The sequence below is a fragment of the Ipomoea nil genome, unplaced genomic scaffold (genome assembly GCF_001879475.1).
Source record: "Ipomoea nil cultivar Tokyo-kokei standard unplaced genomic scaffold, Asagao_1.1 scaffold2868, whole genome shotgun sequence".
NCBI classification, from domain to species: domain Eukaryota; kingdom Viridiplantae; phylum Streptophyta; class Magnoliopsida; order Solanales; family Convolvulaceae; genus Ipomoea; species Ipomoea nil.
In genome coordinates, this window is record NW_017619296.1 from 243,930 (window position 1) to 261,307 (window position 17,378).

At 37.2% G+C, this 17,378-nt stretch overlaps 2 protein-coding genes across 2 annotated transcripts in view; one reads left to right on the forward strand and one right to left on the reverse strand.

Annotated features, from left to right (window-relative positions):
* LOC109160638 (putative disease resistance RPP13-like protein 3) overlaps window positions 1-11,726 on the forward strand; it is a 100,410-nt gene extending 88,684 nt beyond the window's left edge. The window contains exons 4-5 of the mRNA XM_019308920.1: window positions 7,615-9,303; window positions 11,114-11,726. Of these exons, the coding sequence (XP_019164465.1) occupies window positions 7,621-9,303; window positions 11,114-11,659 (2,229 nt within the window). The 5' untranslated portion in view covers window positions 7,615-7,620 and the 3' untranslated portion in view covers window positions 11,660-11,726. The remainder of the gene's footprint in view (window positions 1-7,614; window positions 9,304-11,113) is intronic.
* On the reverse strand, window positions 5,645-6,541 carry LOC109160636. The gene has a single exon (XM_019308919.1). It carries the CDS (start codon window positions 6,539-6,541, stop codon window positions 5,645-5,647), a length of 897 nt encoding a protein of 298 aa, XP_019164464.1.
* Window positions 11,727-17,378: the final 5,652 nt, after the last annotated feature.

Consider the following 17,378-nt stretch of genomic DNA (forward strand, 5'->3'; position numbering starts at 1 on the left):
CCATTCTTTTTTCTTAATTTCCTTTGACTTTTTGAGTCCCCGGGTCATGTCGCAGTACTTCTAACTCGACCTTTTTTACTTTTATTTTAAACCTCTCACGATTCTCGAAACGTGTTTATGTGCCAATATAGTTTACTTGAGATCTAAGACTTACAACGTTATGATTACGGGATGTTGCCTTAATGGCTTAGTGCTCACTTGTCCATGTCTAATGTCTTGGCCACACGTTTAGTATTCTATCACCTCTATCTTTTTATAATAGCATACTAAGCGATATAATAACAAAAGGTTTTAAATAACCTCCTCAATTTTAGGGACTATTTCTCATTTTGTGTATATTTTGAAGGGTCTACCGTTCTACACTAATTTGTGCATCTATTTAATCCTAGATATGTTATTGCTCATGTTTTTCAAAAATCAATCAAACATAAAAAATACAATATTTTCTTTTAACGGAATAAATAATGTCTAATTTCTAACATTAAATCAAATTAAACACTAAAAAATGTATATTTTTTTTTAAAAAGTAATTATTTTTTAAAAATTATTTTTCCTCCTATTTCCAAGCTCACCCTTATTCATATGTATTCATGAACCTGATCTACAATCTCCACTTAATTTTTGTTAAAGTGTATTTTTGAAACATTAACCTAATTAGTTGTTCCTATTTTGGATCCAGTTGGAGTTGCCCTTGATAAACACAAAACACACAGAGAAAGAGAGAGAGAGAGAGAGGACAGATTTGAGCTGTAAGATTCCCACTTAACATTAAACATGCAATTTCGTCTCATATTGCCATTATCTTCCTTTAATATTTAATTCCATATTACTCGCAATTAGTATTACAAGTTACAGAAAGTCACATAAATTTTAATATAAAGTACTAAAAGCCAATATAATGCTGCCATTTTGCAATTAAAAATATAATGCTTCGGTATTGCAATTATTTCACTTAGAGTCATTACGCAATTGCTAGTTAAAAGTCTTTTTGGACTGGTGCTTTGAAGTATAACATTATTTTAATTTCAATTTCTATTTATTACCAAACACATAGAATCCTACTTAAACACATTACCATTACTAAATATTTTTTTGAATACTATTAACTCTATTACAATGCAGTTTTTGTTCATAACTACTTTTTCAACCGTTACTAAATATTTGATTCCTACTAACATTCCGATTCTAATGTTTGAACCAAATCCAAATGCACTCTCAATGTAGTGTGCTTAACATTGTTAGAAGCTTCATTCTATGAGGGACTAAAAACATCAGTTTTGTCAAAATTTAGAGGTCAAAGAATCTATACTTAGAGTATAACTCCGATCTACAACCAAAAATGTAATTATATTTCTCCTATGTATAATTATATTTAAATATTACATATAACCACAAAATTAACTAATATATAAATAAATCAAAAGAGTTTTTTTGTTTTTTTTTTGAAAAATGGCGTAACCAATATATTAAATAAAAAACTGAACGATAGAGCCAGGAGGGATTAAATCCCAATATAGAGTGATCCTGATCATAGGCTAATCTAGCGAGAGCATGCGCATGTAAATTTAAGGTTCTAGTAATAAAACTGAGCGAACAGTAATTGAAACTATTGATAGCTATCCTACATTGATCTACCACAATTCCAACATAAGATAGATTCGGCGTAGCTATTGAGCGAACAGCATTCTTCAATACGAGGCAATCCGTAAGAATATCCACCTCGACCTCATTTCGGTCCTTAAGCCAGGACAAGACTTCCTTGCATGCTAGTGCTTCCGCCATAAGAGGGGAAAAACACCCCGGTAGTTTTCCATTGGTCGCAGCTCTGAACATACCATCGTGATTGAGCAAGACTGCCCCGTAAGTGGCCTGACTGGTTGCCAGATTGTAACCAGCATCGAAGTGGCACTTCATCCGCAAGCTCGCCGCCACCAACGCATCGTCGGAGGGCGCTTGTACCGTGGGAGCATTCACCGCCGTGTAGCTTGCCTCCCCCGCGGCTGCACGGCGCCAGATAGTGTCTGGCCTCCTCATCGCGTGATCCCATACAGCCTCGTTTCTGGCCATCCATAAATAATAGAGGACCCCACAAGACGCCTGACTTGTTCGCCTGTGAGCATATCCATAGCAATCATAAGCCAGTTCGAAAAAGAAGAAGAAATAATATTCATAATGGGCAGCCCCGAAATATTCCATACGGCTCTAGAATAATCACATAAAACTAGTGAATGCATAACATTTTCATGGGTGAGTCCACACAACATGCATGTTGGGTCCACATCAACTCTCTTTATAATTAAATTTGTTGTGGTTGGGAGAATATCACAAACCGCTCTCCACAAAAAAGTTTTCCACTTGGGTGGGACTCTAATCTTCCACAATGTTACCCATTTATCAAAATCCCTCGTAGTATGATTAAACTCCCCCATTAGGCGCCTATAAGCATTTTTAACAGTGTATCGGCCGTTTGGGTCATTATGCCAATACCATGTATCCTCATAATCAGGACTGACAGGTATTTTAATAATACGGTTCACATCTTCTCGTTCAAAAAGATCAGACAAAATATGAGGATCCCACTTTTTTGTCTGCGGATCTATTAAGCCTGCGACTACTGCATTCCGTAACGGCTTAGGCATTACTATTTGAACAAGCGGACTAGGATTATCCTGCAACCACGTGTGTCCCCAGATAAGTGTTTTCTCGCCATTTCCAATTCTTCTTCGGACACCAGCACAAACAAGATTACGAGCAGCCATAATACTCCGCCAACAAAAACTGGGATTATTTCCCACTGTTGCATCAACAAAAGAGGTTTTAGGATAATACCGTGCTTTATACACTCTTGCTGCCAGGGATCCCGGATCAGTAAGAAATCGCCATGCCTGTTTTCCCAACATCGCAATGTTGAATGCCCTCAGATCCTTAAAACCCAACCCACCAAACTTCATGGGGACACACAACTTATCCCATGCCTTCCAATGAATTCCTCTGTCTGGGCCCTTCCCCCACCAGTACCTGTTCATGGTCCTCTGAATGGACTCACAGACTGAATCAGGGAGCAAAAAAACACTCATTGAAAATGTTGGCATAGATTGGGCCACACTTTTCAAGAGCACCTCTTTGCCAGCCTGTGATAGCAATTTTTTATTCCATGAAAAAATTCTCTGCCTGATTTTGTCTTCCACATATGAGAAAACAGCTCTTTTATTCCTTCCTACAAAAGAAGGTAGTCCCAGATATTTCCTAAAATTCCGTGCCTGTTCCACACCCAAACACGCAGCAACCTCCTCTCTCATTCCCTCCCCAGTATTCTTACAATAGCAGATGTTGGATTTATGATAGTTTACCAACTGACCAGATAATTCCCCATATCTCTCCAGACACTGTTTAACCACTGTAGCCTCTTGAATATTTGCTCTAAAGAACAACAAACTATCATCAACAAAGAAAAGATGCGATATAGGAGGGGCCCCCCGAGCCACCCTACATCCATGAATAGATCCTATTGTCTGCGCCTTCTGCAAAAGCATGGATAATCCCTCAGCACAAATAATAAACAAGAAAGGAGAAAGTGGATTTCCCTGTCTGAGGCCCCTTGTTGGTTGCACTCGGCCACCACTCACACCATTCACCATAACATCATACGATACTGGGGTAACACATGTCATTATTAGCTTAATCCATCGCTCATCAAAACCCATAACCTCCATAATCCTTTTCTGGAGTGGCCATTCCATTCTATCATAAGCTTTTTCCATGTCCAGCTTAAGTGCTCCCCACCCTGTTTACGGTTCAGGAAGTGGCCCACCTCAGCCACCACTAATATATTATCCGTTATAAGGCAGCCCGAGATGAACGCACTTTGGGATTCTGAGATCAAATCCTCCATTAGCGGCTTCAATCTGTTAGTAATCATTTTCGCCATAACCCTATACAAAACATTGCCCAGGGCAATAGGCCTCAAATCCGCCACAGTCTGAGGGTCATTTTTCTTTGGGATCAAAATAATATTGGTGGCATTTAAACCAGGGGGAAATCACCTGTATTCAAACAGTTAACAACAAAAGCAGACACATCTTCTCCCACTACATTCCAAAACTGCTGATAAAAGCCCGGATTCATTCCATCCAGGCCCGGTGCCTTGTCAGGGAACATGGCAAACAAAGCAGTTTTAACCTCAGCCATATCATAGGGACACAGCAGTGCATCATTCTGGTCAGTCGTCACTCGGGGCACAAACTCATCAAAAAGTGGATCCTCACACACAGAATTACTAGTGGCAAAGATCATATTGAAATAATTTATAACAACATTGTTCATATCTTGCCCCTCCACCCATACCACATCATCATTCATCAGTTTAGTAATAAAGTTCTTTTTCTTTCTAGCAGAGGCATACCTGTGGTAGAACTTCGTGTTTGCATCAGCCCCACGCAGCCAATGCTGCTTCGCTCTCTGCCTCCAAAATACATCTTCCTGGGCTTCCAACTGAGAGATTTGATTGTTTAAGAGCTGGAATTCAGCCAAAGCAGCCGGATCCCTCCTACCACGGATCCGCCCCTGATCCTTTCGCAGCTGCCGGATTTGTTCCCCAAACTTATGGAAATGGTCCCCTCCCCAACGCATCAGTCTAACCCCACACCGTTGCTGACAATTCAGCAACCCCTCTGCCCTGCCATCATTCCAGGCAGTCTCCACCACCTCCCTACACCCCTCATCTAGCAGCCATGCCATCTCAAACCTGAAGCCCCTTGGGACCCTATTCATTCCCCTGTTGTGTGCATTAATATCAAGAAACAGAGCTGAATGGTCTGAATTACGAGTAAGAATATTCTCAACACTAGCCCTTCCATTCACATCACACCAATCCATTGTCGCCAACACCTTGTCAAGTCTCTCCTCTAGCTAGCGATCCGTACCACTGGCTTTTTCCCATGTATACTGGTACCCTCTCATAGGCAGCTGTCGTAATCCACACTCATCCACAACTTCGCTAAAACCCCGGAGAAAGCTCTCCGGATGTGGGTTGTTCCCTCTTTTCTCGTGTTGGAATAGGAGATCATTGAAATCCCCTATTACAACCCCCATGGAAGCGGATACCTCCCATCCAGTGACTTAAGTAACTCCCACGAGTCCCGCCTTTGATTACGCTTTGGGAAACCATAGAAACATGTCATACGCCACACCTCCCCTGATGGCATTCGTACCTCAATATCCACGTGGTTCTTAGAATAGCTCAGGAGTGTAGCCGTATTATTCTTCCTCCAAAGCAAAGCCAGACCCCCACCATTCCTCACATTATCCACACAAAAAAACCCTTCGTACCCTAACCTCACACGGAGCTTCTCCGCATGCTCCTGCTCCACCATTGTCTCCATTAAAAATACAAAATCTGGCTTCTTACCGGACACAAGGCCCACAATCTCTCGAACTGTTCGTGGATTGCCCAAGCCACGACAGTTCTAACTTATCGTACTCATAATGACGGGCGGGACTGGGCTCCAGTTCCCGCCGCTCGCAAGTTTTTTGACACATCGGTCATAGCCACATCTTCTGAACCCTGCCCTCCACTCCACACGTTGCCCCCGGCGGCGTTTTGAATTTGCCACCACTCCCTCCTCCCCCGTCTCAACCCCATCCGCTAAACTGCCCCTCCCGCTTCTCCCTCTTCCCGCCCCCATGCACCACCACCCGCCTCATCACCCCTCACCTCCCTCACCAACGGCTTCGGCCTTCCCCCAACCGGCACTAGCCAGTTCTCCCCCACCGCCCTTGGCGCACCCCGATTACCCCCAGCCCGCAACCCCGCAAAGGGATGCATCTCGATTGGTGTCGGTCTCTCCCGTGCCTTCAGACAAAACATATGGACGTGACCCATCATGCCACAAAACGAACAGTGTTTGTGTAAACGTTCATACCGAAAGGTTATCCTGCACACCGTCTTATCCCATTTTACTAACTTCATGCCACGCCTTAACGGTTTGCCAACCGCAATAGACACTCGGACCCGATAAAACGTTAGCCATGGGGCTCCCGTAAACCTCTCATCATGCTTCACAAACGTGCCTATGAAATTTCCAGTGTGTTCAAGCACCGTGTCCGACGTATACCCCATAGGCAAACCATGTAATTGAACCCACATATCAACCGACCTCAATTCCACCTCCCCAGGCACGGCTCCCGCCACCACCTCCCGGCAGACCAAGGTATTATTCTCGAAACCCCATGGTCCCCCATCCAATACATAATCAATGTCTGTCCTATGATAAAAGACAAACAAAAACAACCCCGGTTGGATCTCTGTTACCTGTACACCTCTCACCGGTTGCCATACGGACGCCATGACCTGCTTCATGAACTCCAACTTGACCAACTTAGTCGTTAGAAAACGGCCGACGACCGCCCACGTCTCCTCGTCGTTGTCATGCAGCTCGCCAACACTCTCCCCCTCCAGCACAAACTCGTCGTGCTCGTCCTCCAACCCCAGATCGCCCCATCTCTCCGTCAAACGCTCAACCTCGCTGCCTGCCTCCGCCATAACCTTACACCCACACTGCCTCGTCGCTGCCGCGTCTCACTCGAACAGACGACGTGGAAACGTCGTAGAAAACCACCGGAAAAGCGTAAAAAAATCCTAGGGTTGCCCTAGAGAGAAAGCCGAAACCCTAGTCTTTGCTAGAGAGAGAGTGCCTAGCTTCTCCAATCTATCCCTTCGTTTCCTCGTATAAATCAAAAGAGTTTAATTATTTGTAATCTTAATTAAAATAATTGGACATAATTGTGATAAATTGTTATACCATGAACCAAGTTTAAATTGCATTGTGAATCCTAATACAAAAATTTTGTACCTTTAGTTAACATATTATGTACCTACAGTTAACACTTTCTGTACATGTAAATAAATAACTTTGATAATTGCTGACACATAATATGATAGCTACAGGTACAGAAACTATTAATTACAGGTATAGAATGTGTGAAATATAGATACAAAATCTGACTTGATAATTGTTGACACATAATATGATAGAGCAAATTATTGTGTGGACCATGGTCCACACAGTGTTATATAGACCATAACAAAAAGTACATTTTTAATATACTAAATGTACATTATTTTTGTATTGAATGTACATTATACAATATAATGTACACTCAGTATAAAAATAATCTACATCCTAATGTACATTTTTTTTGTGTTGAATGTACATTATTTTTGTACTGAATATACATTATTTTATAGTATACAAAATATGGCCCGCACAACATGTATGAACCATGGTTCACACAATAATGATTGAATATGATAGCTACATGTATAGACACTATCAATTGTAGGTACAAAATGTGTCAATAGATACAAAACCTGAAGGTTATTTTTGGATCAGGGTCTACAATGCAAGATAAACCCTAGTCCATGATATAATTTGCCAATTGTGATAGGGTAGAAATATTTGATATTAAATTATCTGAGAAAAAAGAAAAACAAACTGCAAACCCACTACCGCTAATATAATTTTAGAATCATAGGGTTGTTTAAACTGTAATGCATCTTTCATTTCTTCTTAGTTAGTTCTGCTCTCATCATCGATCAGCATACCGCATACACAGACGCAAATGGCTTATGCTGCTGTAACTTCGCTTAAAGGAACACTCCATCTACACTTCTTGCAACCACAACCACGCTTGCCTCTTCAACACAACCAAGAGATACTTAATTCTCTCCATGAAAATCTTGGTTTCTTCCAAGAAGTTCTTGAGAAATCTGAGATTGCCTATAATAATTCGGCGATGAAAGATTTAGAGGCAGAGATGAGAGATGTAACGTTCAAAGCTGAAGAAAGGATTGAGATGGAGTTGACTACCATTTATCTAGCAAAGGGTTTGACGAAGAGTATTCGTATAAAGGCTTCCCTCCAAAGGCTTCGTGGAATCTTCATTGAAGCAGAAAAACAGACTGATTACCTCAAGAAGGAGTTTATTAAAATTAGTGAAAAGCAGCTAGTAAATGGTCCATCACAAGATGAAATGATGCGACGAAGAGGACTACTCCTTGGTTCTACATCATCACAGCCTGATCCAGAACGCGAGAATAATATTACTTTGAGTAAATTTTCCAAAAACGCTTCAATAAAGTTTGATAGTAGAATGGTTGGATGCGACAAGGAATTCAAGACGATATTGGATAAGCTCAAGCAACAATCAGCTGAGCAGCTCCAAGTTGTATCCATTGTTGGCATGGGAGGAATAGGCAAGACCACTTTAGCTGGAAAAGTCTACAAGGATCCATCAATTACCTCTTACTTTTACAAGCAAGAATGGGTTACTGTATCCCAAGAGTATACCGTGGTGCAAATGCTCAGATGCCTTATTGGTTGTGTTAGTGCATCAAGTGATGATGAACAAAGCAACAATGATCTAGGCCAATTAGCAGACAGTCTGCAGAAAAGCTTGAAGGGTCAGAGATATTTGATACTGATAGATGATATATGGAGCAAAGAAGCTTGGGATAGTCTGCGAAGGTGCTTTCCAGATAATAATAATAACAATGGAAGCCGTATACTACTGACTTCTCGGCTCAGAGAGGTGGCTGAATATGCTGCTAGTTCAGGTAACTCTATCATTAACATGCCCTTCTTAGATGTCAATGAAAGTTGGAATCTCTATTGCTGTGTGTTTGGTAAAACAGAAAAAAATTCGGTGTTTGACCAAATTGGTAGAGACATAGTGAAGAAATGTAAAGGATTACCTCTAGCTATTACTTTAGTGGCTAGTCTTCTCTCCAAGACAAAGAAGAAGGTGGAAAAGTGGAAGAATGTTGCAGAACGTGTAATTGGTGATTCTAATGAAGCATGTTCAAGTGTGCTATCTTTGAGTTACAACCAATTACCACACCCCTCTAAAGCTTGCTTTCTATATTTTGGAGTTTTTCCAGAAGATTATGAAATCCCTGTAAAGAAGTTAGTTAAGTTGTGGGCAGCAGAGGGATTTTTGGGGGCAGTGAACAATGAGAATCTGGAGGAAGTGGCCACGGAATGCTTGCAAGATCTTGTTGATAGAAGTCTTGTTCTAGTTGGTAAACAGAGTTATGATGGCAAAATCAAGACAATTAGGATGCATGATCTCTTGCGAGACTTGTGCATAAGAGAAGCTCGATGTGAAAATCTCTTGTATGTTATTGGAAATGATTATCATGGTGCTGTTGCTAGGGATGTCAATTTAGCCCTGAACCAATGGGCTGGCCCATTAAGCCCTAAAAATTGCAGGGCTAAAATCCAAAAAGATCAATCCAATAAGAAAGTAAGCTCATTGGGTTGGCCCTATTGGGTTATTGGATTGAGTTGGGCCAACTCATGGATTGTTGAGCTGGCCCGTATAATATTCAATGATTATTGGATGGACCATAGTCTATACAACTTGTGTGGACCATGAATATAAGGTACATTTTTAATATATTAATTGTACATTATTTGTATATTGAAGGTACATTATTTGATAGTATATATGAAATAATGTACTTTTATACATTACACACATTATATGTACACTACACACAGACTGTACACACACACACACACTATATATATATATATATATATATATATATATATATATATATATATATATATACTGTACACACACACTGTACACTGTACTCTATACACACAATAAATATACTACACACACACTATATATATATACACACTGTACACACACACTGTACACACAATATATATACCACACACACACTATATATACACACACACACTGTACACACAATATATATACTACACACACACTATATATATATACACACTGTACACTGTACACTGTACTCTATACACACAATAAATATACTACACACACACTATATATATATACACACTGTACACACACACACACTATATATATATATATATATATATATATATATGTATGTATATGTATATATATACACACACACACTACACACGCACTATATATATATATACACACACACTGTACACACACACACACTCTATATATATATATATATATATATATATATATATATATATATGTATATGTATATATATATATATGTATATGTATATATATACACACACACACTACACACGCACTATATATATATACACACACACTGTACACACACACACACACTCTATATATATATATATACTACACACACAGTACACACACACTGCGTGTGTAGTATATATAAACACACTATATATATATATATATATATATATAGTGCGTGTAGTGTGTGTATATATATATATATATATATATATATATAGTTATGAACCTACTTTATTTGTAATAAAAAAATTGTTTAGTGATTTAGCCCGTTGGATTAACCAACAACCCGTTGTTTAGGGTTAGGGCCAACCCAACTCAAAAATAAAAAATAAAAAACCATTTTAGCCCAAGCCAACAAGTCCACCAACCCTGTAGGGCTAGTCCAAAACTCAACGGGTTGGCCCATTTGACATCCCTAGCTGTTGCTGGATCAGAACACTTGTTTTCAGAAGCTTGTCATTGGATAAGTATTAAACCTGGATGTTACAATATTCCAATTAGATCTAAGTGCTTTGACAAATTACATTCCTTACACTGTGTTAATCATGTTGATTTCAGCAATATGCTGCTTTGTCACTTTAAACTATTAAGAGTAGTAGACATGGAACTTACAGGCAGGTGCAGTGATAATAATATGATATGTATGGCAAATCTTGTTCACTTGAGATACTTTGCTTTATCCCTAAGTTTTAGGATACTCCCTATTAAACTAGAGCTCTTTGAGAATTGGAATATGCAAAGTTTTATTGTCCGTGGACGTAGTGTTACATTTGTTCCCTTTGAGGCATCTGGAATTTGGAAAATGCCACTTTTAAGGGATTTTTATGCGGGCCTAATTGCTTTTACATTAGAGGCTCCGGAGGTTGTTCATAGAAATATAGAGACTATATTTTGGTTGCATTCGGAGTGTTGTACAGAGGATTTTTTTACAAAGACTCCAAATTTAAAAAAATTGGGGATTCAAGGTGAAATGAATTCTCAAAATCATAATTCAGATGGTTTCTATAATTTTGTGCACTTGGGTCAGCTTGAGAAACTAAGCATCAATCGGTGGTATCTCAAACTTCAGGATAGCGGCATCCCATGGGCAACTAGCTTTCTACCAAATCTTAAGAAGCTCAAATTAATCAATACTAGATTGCCATGGAGTGATATGAGGCTTATTGGTATGTTGCCGAATTTAAAAGTTCTAAAATTGATAGATGCTTGTGTAGGCAATGAGTGGGAGACATCTGAGGGAGGATTCCGTGAGTTAAAAAAGTTGGTAATTGAAGGCAGGAGTTTGAAAGATTGGAATGCTGTGGGTGACGATTTCCCTATGCTTGAACATTTAGAGTTAACTAGTTGCCTTAAGTTGCGAGAGATCCCTATTGAATTTGCTGATATCTCCACACTTGCATTGATTCAATTAAATAGATGTTCGCATTCTGTCCTGTCTTCCGCAAATTGTATTCAAGATGAGCAGCGAAGCTATGGAAATGAAGCCCTCCTTGTTCGTTCCAAAAATATTCGGGTCTCTTTCTATCCCTGTCTCCATTATATCTCTGACAGTTTCACATTTCATGCTATTTAAATTCTTTGCAATTCCTCTGCAATCAATAATAGTTATGTGCATGCTTTCTCTCATTTTTCTCTTTCTCATATTTCCTTACCAATATAAATGTGTCCACTTGCTTTTTTATTTTTTTAATAACCCTTAATTTATTGTTTCCAGCGTCCATATGAGTTGTCTCAAGGGAATTAAGGATGTGATGAAGGGGAAGGTAGAGATTGACGAATGAATAAGGGTAGGGTACGTACTTAAATAAGTCGATCTGTTCGGCCTGTTTATTTTGTTTTGTTTCTACTCTACTCTACTCTAGTTTTATATATAATAATGACCAAACAAACTAAATGCATGCTTTTAATCTTAATCTTAACATCTAATTCTTAAACACATACAGACAACTACAAAGATTGGGAGGCGATAAAAAGTTAAGAGCCACAAAGCTAAGCAGAGATGATGTTGTGTCGTGTTCTTGAGTGATGATGTTGGGGTAGCATAGCAGGAGCCACTGCTTTTTGTACTTTACTGTACTTGTTGTGGGTTTATTCTGTGGTTATTTTGTTGGATTACTCACTGTGTTGCAGCATGTACCATTATGGTGAGCTGAAATGGTTTTTGCTTCTCAGAACTGATTTTTTTTTTTTTTAAACTATAAATCAAATGAAGTTGTATTGTTTGACCCACATACTATATTACAACATAGGAATTTTCCTAGTTTATCTTTTGTGTGACCATTTAACATTATATGCACTTACTTCAATTGCATGCTACTTGAATTCTTCATGCCCATCATATATGATCGGTTTCCTCTCAGCTCACTTCTATCTCATATTTCCTTACCCATTTAACTGCTGCGTGTTCACCTTTTTTCATTTTTACTTAATTTATCAATTGCAGACAAAACAAAACGTGTAAACAACAAAGAGGAAGAATTGGATGTGGTGGAAGAGAGTATTATGTACATTCTGTTATACAATTATGTACATTTTTGAAACATGAAATTTTTTTGGTAAGAAGTTAACAGTCGACATGAAAATCAATTTTTTTTTTTATTTAAAAAAAGGTAAAAAACAACGTCAGTTTGCACCAAGGCGGACAATGCAATGTGCGCCCTGATGCACGATATAAATTCCAGGCTTGTGCTTGAGAGAAGCTCAAAGTGAATAATTATTGAAAATGATGCTGTTCTTGGACTTTAAAAAATCTTGTCGTTGGATTTGTATTAGACCAAGATGTTTGTATTAACAAATTACATTCCTTACACTCTACCGTCTTTACCTTCCTTAATCTGTAGATGTGACATCGATTTCACGCTTCAAACTACTAAGAGTACTAGACATGAAATATCTAATAGGGAGGGCAAATTATATCGTGCACCCTAAGAATTTATGTGTATTACATTAAGAGTCATGTGTATTACGTTAAGAATTCATGTGTATTATATATGTTAAGAGTTTATGTATTATGTATTATGTTAAAAGATTATGTGTATTATATTAGAAGTTTATGTCTATTCTATTATACAATTATGTAAATATGAAATAGATGATTTTTAGAGCGCACAATGCATTGTGCGTCCTGGTGCACGATATAACAATTGAATAGCGAGTAACAATTGAGAAAAACGTTGAAAAAAATACTATAAGAAATTTGGTCCTACTTGTATATATTGTTAAAGCGGTCCAACTAGATGAGCGTAAAACATACTACTTTGAAAAATTAGGCGAGATGAGGAAATATTTTTATTTATTAATAGGCAGCAAACGCAATGTTAAAATTTTAGAATTTTCTATATTAATGATATTTTTTGGCTATAAAACTTTTTTTTTTTTGTCACTTTAGGTGCATGACCTTATTTTTGTCTCTTTTTTTTTTTTTTTCTTTTTTAATCTTCTTGACACTATTCCGTTAAAAAATATGTCAAAATTTATCAAAACAATAGCATTTTGTTCGTTACTTTTGTTACAGAGTTTTTGTTGGGAGAAAATGTATTTTTTTGAACAATGCGCAGGAGAAATGGAAAACAAAGATAGTATTTTTACGTTTTTTATTAATAATAAATTTTTTATAAATTAAAAAAAAATGCCCTCAATTATATTTTAAAATAAACTTTAATTAGATTAGTTGTACGTCGACAGTAACTAAAAAAAATAAAACTTGTTATAAATATTTTATTAGTGGCCATTAATCTTGAGACTCTCCATTTTCCTTCTACTTAATATATTGTTTATGTTAAGCATATAAAGGGTTGTATGGATTAATTAGTATAAATACATGTGAAGGCTTAACGAAATAATGTGCTCATGTTTGTGTTCTACATCTTGTGTCATTCTTCTCTTCTTACATCTCTACACTTTATAATCTTATATATAATCTCCGGGTAATTACCGTGTAATCATCACGCGAGAACTAACAAGTTGATAGGCCAAATTACAACACGTTATCAGCACGAATCGCCAACATATTCCTCGTTGAATGGTATGCTCGGACATGTTATAATACATGTTTTTATACTAGGCAAGCATGTTCATAGGTTTCATATAATACATGTTTTTATATGGCACATGTTGATTCTACACCTCTTGATATGATTATGAAATGCATGATTGATATGATACATATTGATTCTACAATTTGAAATATGAATTGCACATACTAGTTCGTATATATATGATTGTGTAAATTCCTGAATATATATTTCCAATTTTATTTTTGATTCTTCAAATTGAAAGAAAAGCATGTGATATATATGTTTGTGTAAATAGAAGTGACTTTTCGTATGAAGATGCAATATATGTATACATATTATTTTCATTTCGCATACTTTGCATGTTATATACCATATGCTGTAGTGCATTATTATATTTTTATGATATGTCGTTTGCATGTGATTAGCAATTCGTTTTTATGCCTGATTAGGCAATGAATGAATGGTTTTTAATTAAGATTGTTAAAGTTTATTTTGTGGAAGCTTAAGAGTGAGTAAGACTTTAAAGCTTAATTGATGACTTGGGAGCATCAATTAGGTGTATTGGAGAGTGAAGCACCGTACCACTCGTTGCCTGTAGCACGAGTTGATGCTATAAACACGAGTTGATGCTTGCTGCATCAATTTGGTGTTTGCCGCAACAATTCGTGTCTTGTTGCTTGTAGCACGAGTTGACGCTATAAACACGAGTCAATGCTTGCTGCATCAATTTGGTGTTTGTCTCACCGATTCGTGTTGCACCATTTTTGTTTTTGTGTATATGTGGCTATGAGTTTGGTTTGGAACCTTCAATTATTGTTTCTATGAAATGGGTGATAATTCTTCATGTTTGTTAACAACTTTTGAGTGATGAACCCCTCATCAAGACATGGTTAAGAATTTGGGTAAATACATATTATCTTTATTTATTCTCTCAATTCATGTATATGAGATAGGCTCTATATGAACCATGATGCTTAGAAATGGTAAATACATTTTGGTTATATGCCAAATTGTATGTATATGTATCCATGTATGTTCTATGATTATGGAGATCGAATGCATAATCGGTCCTTATTATGTTTGCATTGGATTGTTGTGTTTGTATTAGAATGCTAAGAAACGGATATGGATATTTATGTAAAAGGTGTTTCTTCATCCATTGCTTGAACATGTATTCAAAATAGTGATTTTTTTCACAAGTTGTCACATTGCTTCCTAAAGTTGCATCAAATGATGATCTTGTAGATTATGTCTTTCATTGGAAATGTGAATTTATTGAGCTCGCTCATGTCGATAGCAATTATTTCACTTAGGCTTTGGATATTGGAATATATTTGACATCTAAGAAATTGAGCCAAACTTTTGTTGCTAAGTCACAGAGAACCGATGCCCAGAAAGCACAAGCTCTCATTTTCATACGTCACTACTTGAACCACGATATTAAAAATGGGTATTTGATTGAAAAAGTCCCTATTGCATTACGTAAGTCCCTGAAGGACCATTTTGACTAGTAGTCATCTATTGTCGTTCCTCAGACACAATTTGATTAGATTAATCTTAAGTTTAAAGATTATAAGTCAGTAACTGACTATAATTCAGCTCTGCACAAAATAGTCTCAGAAGTGAAACTCTAAACAAGAAGTTTTAGATAAATATTTAATTGAAAAGACATTGCCAACTTTTCGTGTGAGTAATTTGTACTCCAGCAGTAGTACAAGACAACAAATTATGAGAAGCATCCTAAGCTGATTTTAACACTTCTTGTGGCTAAGAAACATAACTAGTTGTTGATGAAGAATCAAAATGCATGTCTGGTTGATTTTGCACAGGTGCCTGAAGCACATAATGTACCTAGTTGAGTAACTTTATAAGGGGTTGCGGTCGAGATTATAACCGGTGTGGTATGAGTTTCGAGATTAGAATAAGAAACAAAGTGATCAAGATATTCAAGGACGACCAAAACTCATCGAGGCAAAATTCTAGCCAGAAGCAGGTTTGATATCAATGTGGGTGTGGAGGGCATTGATCCCTACGTGCCGGGCACCAAAGCATTTGGTCATTGGAGAATGAACCTCATCTTGATGATTCTAGCTAATTTGCCTGAAGCAAATATTGCGATAAATGCTGATAATGAAATGACGAGGTATTGATGAAGAAATGATTGGTGTCATGATAATGTTTTGAACAATGCATGAAAATATATTCAGGGCCAAAAAAAAAAAAAGAGTTAGTTCATGCCTGAAGCATGAAGTATCCGAGTAGTTAGCTCATGCTTCAAGCATCCGAGAAGTTAGCTTATGCTTAAAGCATCCGAGAAGTTAGTTTATGCCTGAAGCATCCGAAAAGTTAATTCATGACTGCAATATTCGAAAAGTTAAGTTATTTTTGGACGCAAATTATTATGAATGCAAAGTGATTTTACTTTGCTGTTTTTCACTTTTTCCCTGCTAATTTTACTACTCGAAGTGACTATTCGGAAAGTTTACTTCTATAAGCTTAACTTTCTAATCTTACTTCTTGAATTTTACTTTTCGAATGTTTTTTACTTTCTGGAACTTTATTTTCCGGAGGAAGTTTACTTCTCGGAGTTACTTCTCTTAGTTTGCGTGCTTACTCATGAAAATTTTTTCTCATTCATGCAACATGATTCTCTTATGAAATTGACTGGTTGCTAATTCAAAATTGAATTATTATCAATCCCAGAAGGATTGCTATTGTCAATAAATTATGATAATAATCTTTTGACTAAATTTAAGATGTCAAAATGTCGAATCCCTCTCCGAGTATAGCTTAGTGCAGTTCTGTGTTATTTAAGGGGTAGTATACTATACCCCTTTATAAGAATGATCTTTGACTTATGCCTTACATGATATGATTGATTTATATGTTATTAATTTGAAAGATATGAGAAAATGATATCATATCAGTTTGCCCGAAGCAAACGAAGGAATAAATCATTTCATATTAGTTTGCCCGAAGCAAATGAGGGAATGAATTATATCATGTGAATTTGCACGAAGCAATTCCCAAACCAGTGAGTGAACTAATGTAAAGTTGAGAATAAGGATTTTTTGGGAGATCTTGAAGATCTATTTTATTTGACAAGCTTCACAGCTTCCTTATGATTGTTGTGTACCCTTATAATATCATTTGATATGTATGCTTTCATATCTGATTATATATGTTTCTCTTAGATGATTGCATATATGTTTTGGGTACTTCATATATTGCGATGCACTTTTAAAAGGTTTATAGACCCACATGATTTTATAGTAT

Excerpts from the sequence above, each read along its gene's own strand:
- LOC109160636 (XM_019308919.1), bottom strand. The coding sequence starts at position 6,541 with ATGGCGGAGGCAGGCAGCGAGGTTGAGCGTTTGACGGAGAGATGGGGC.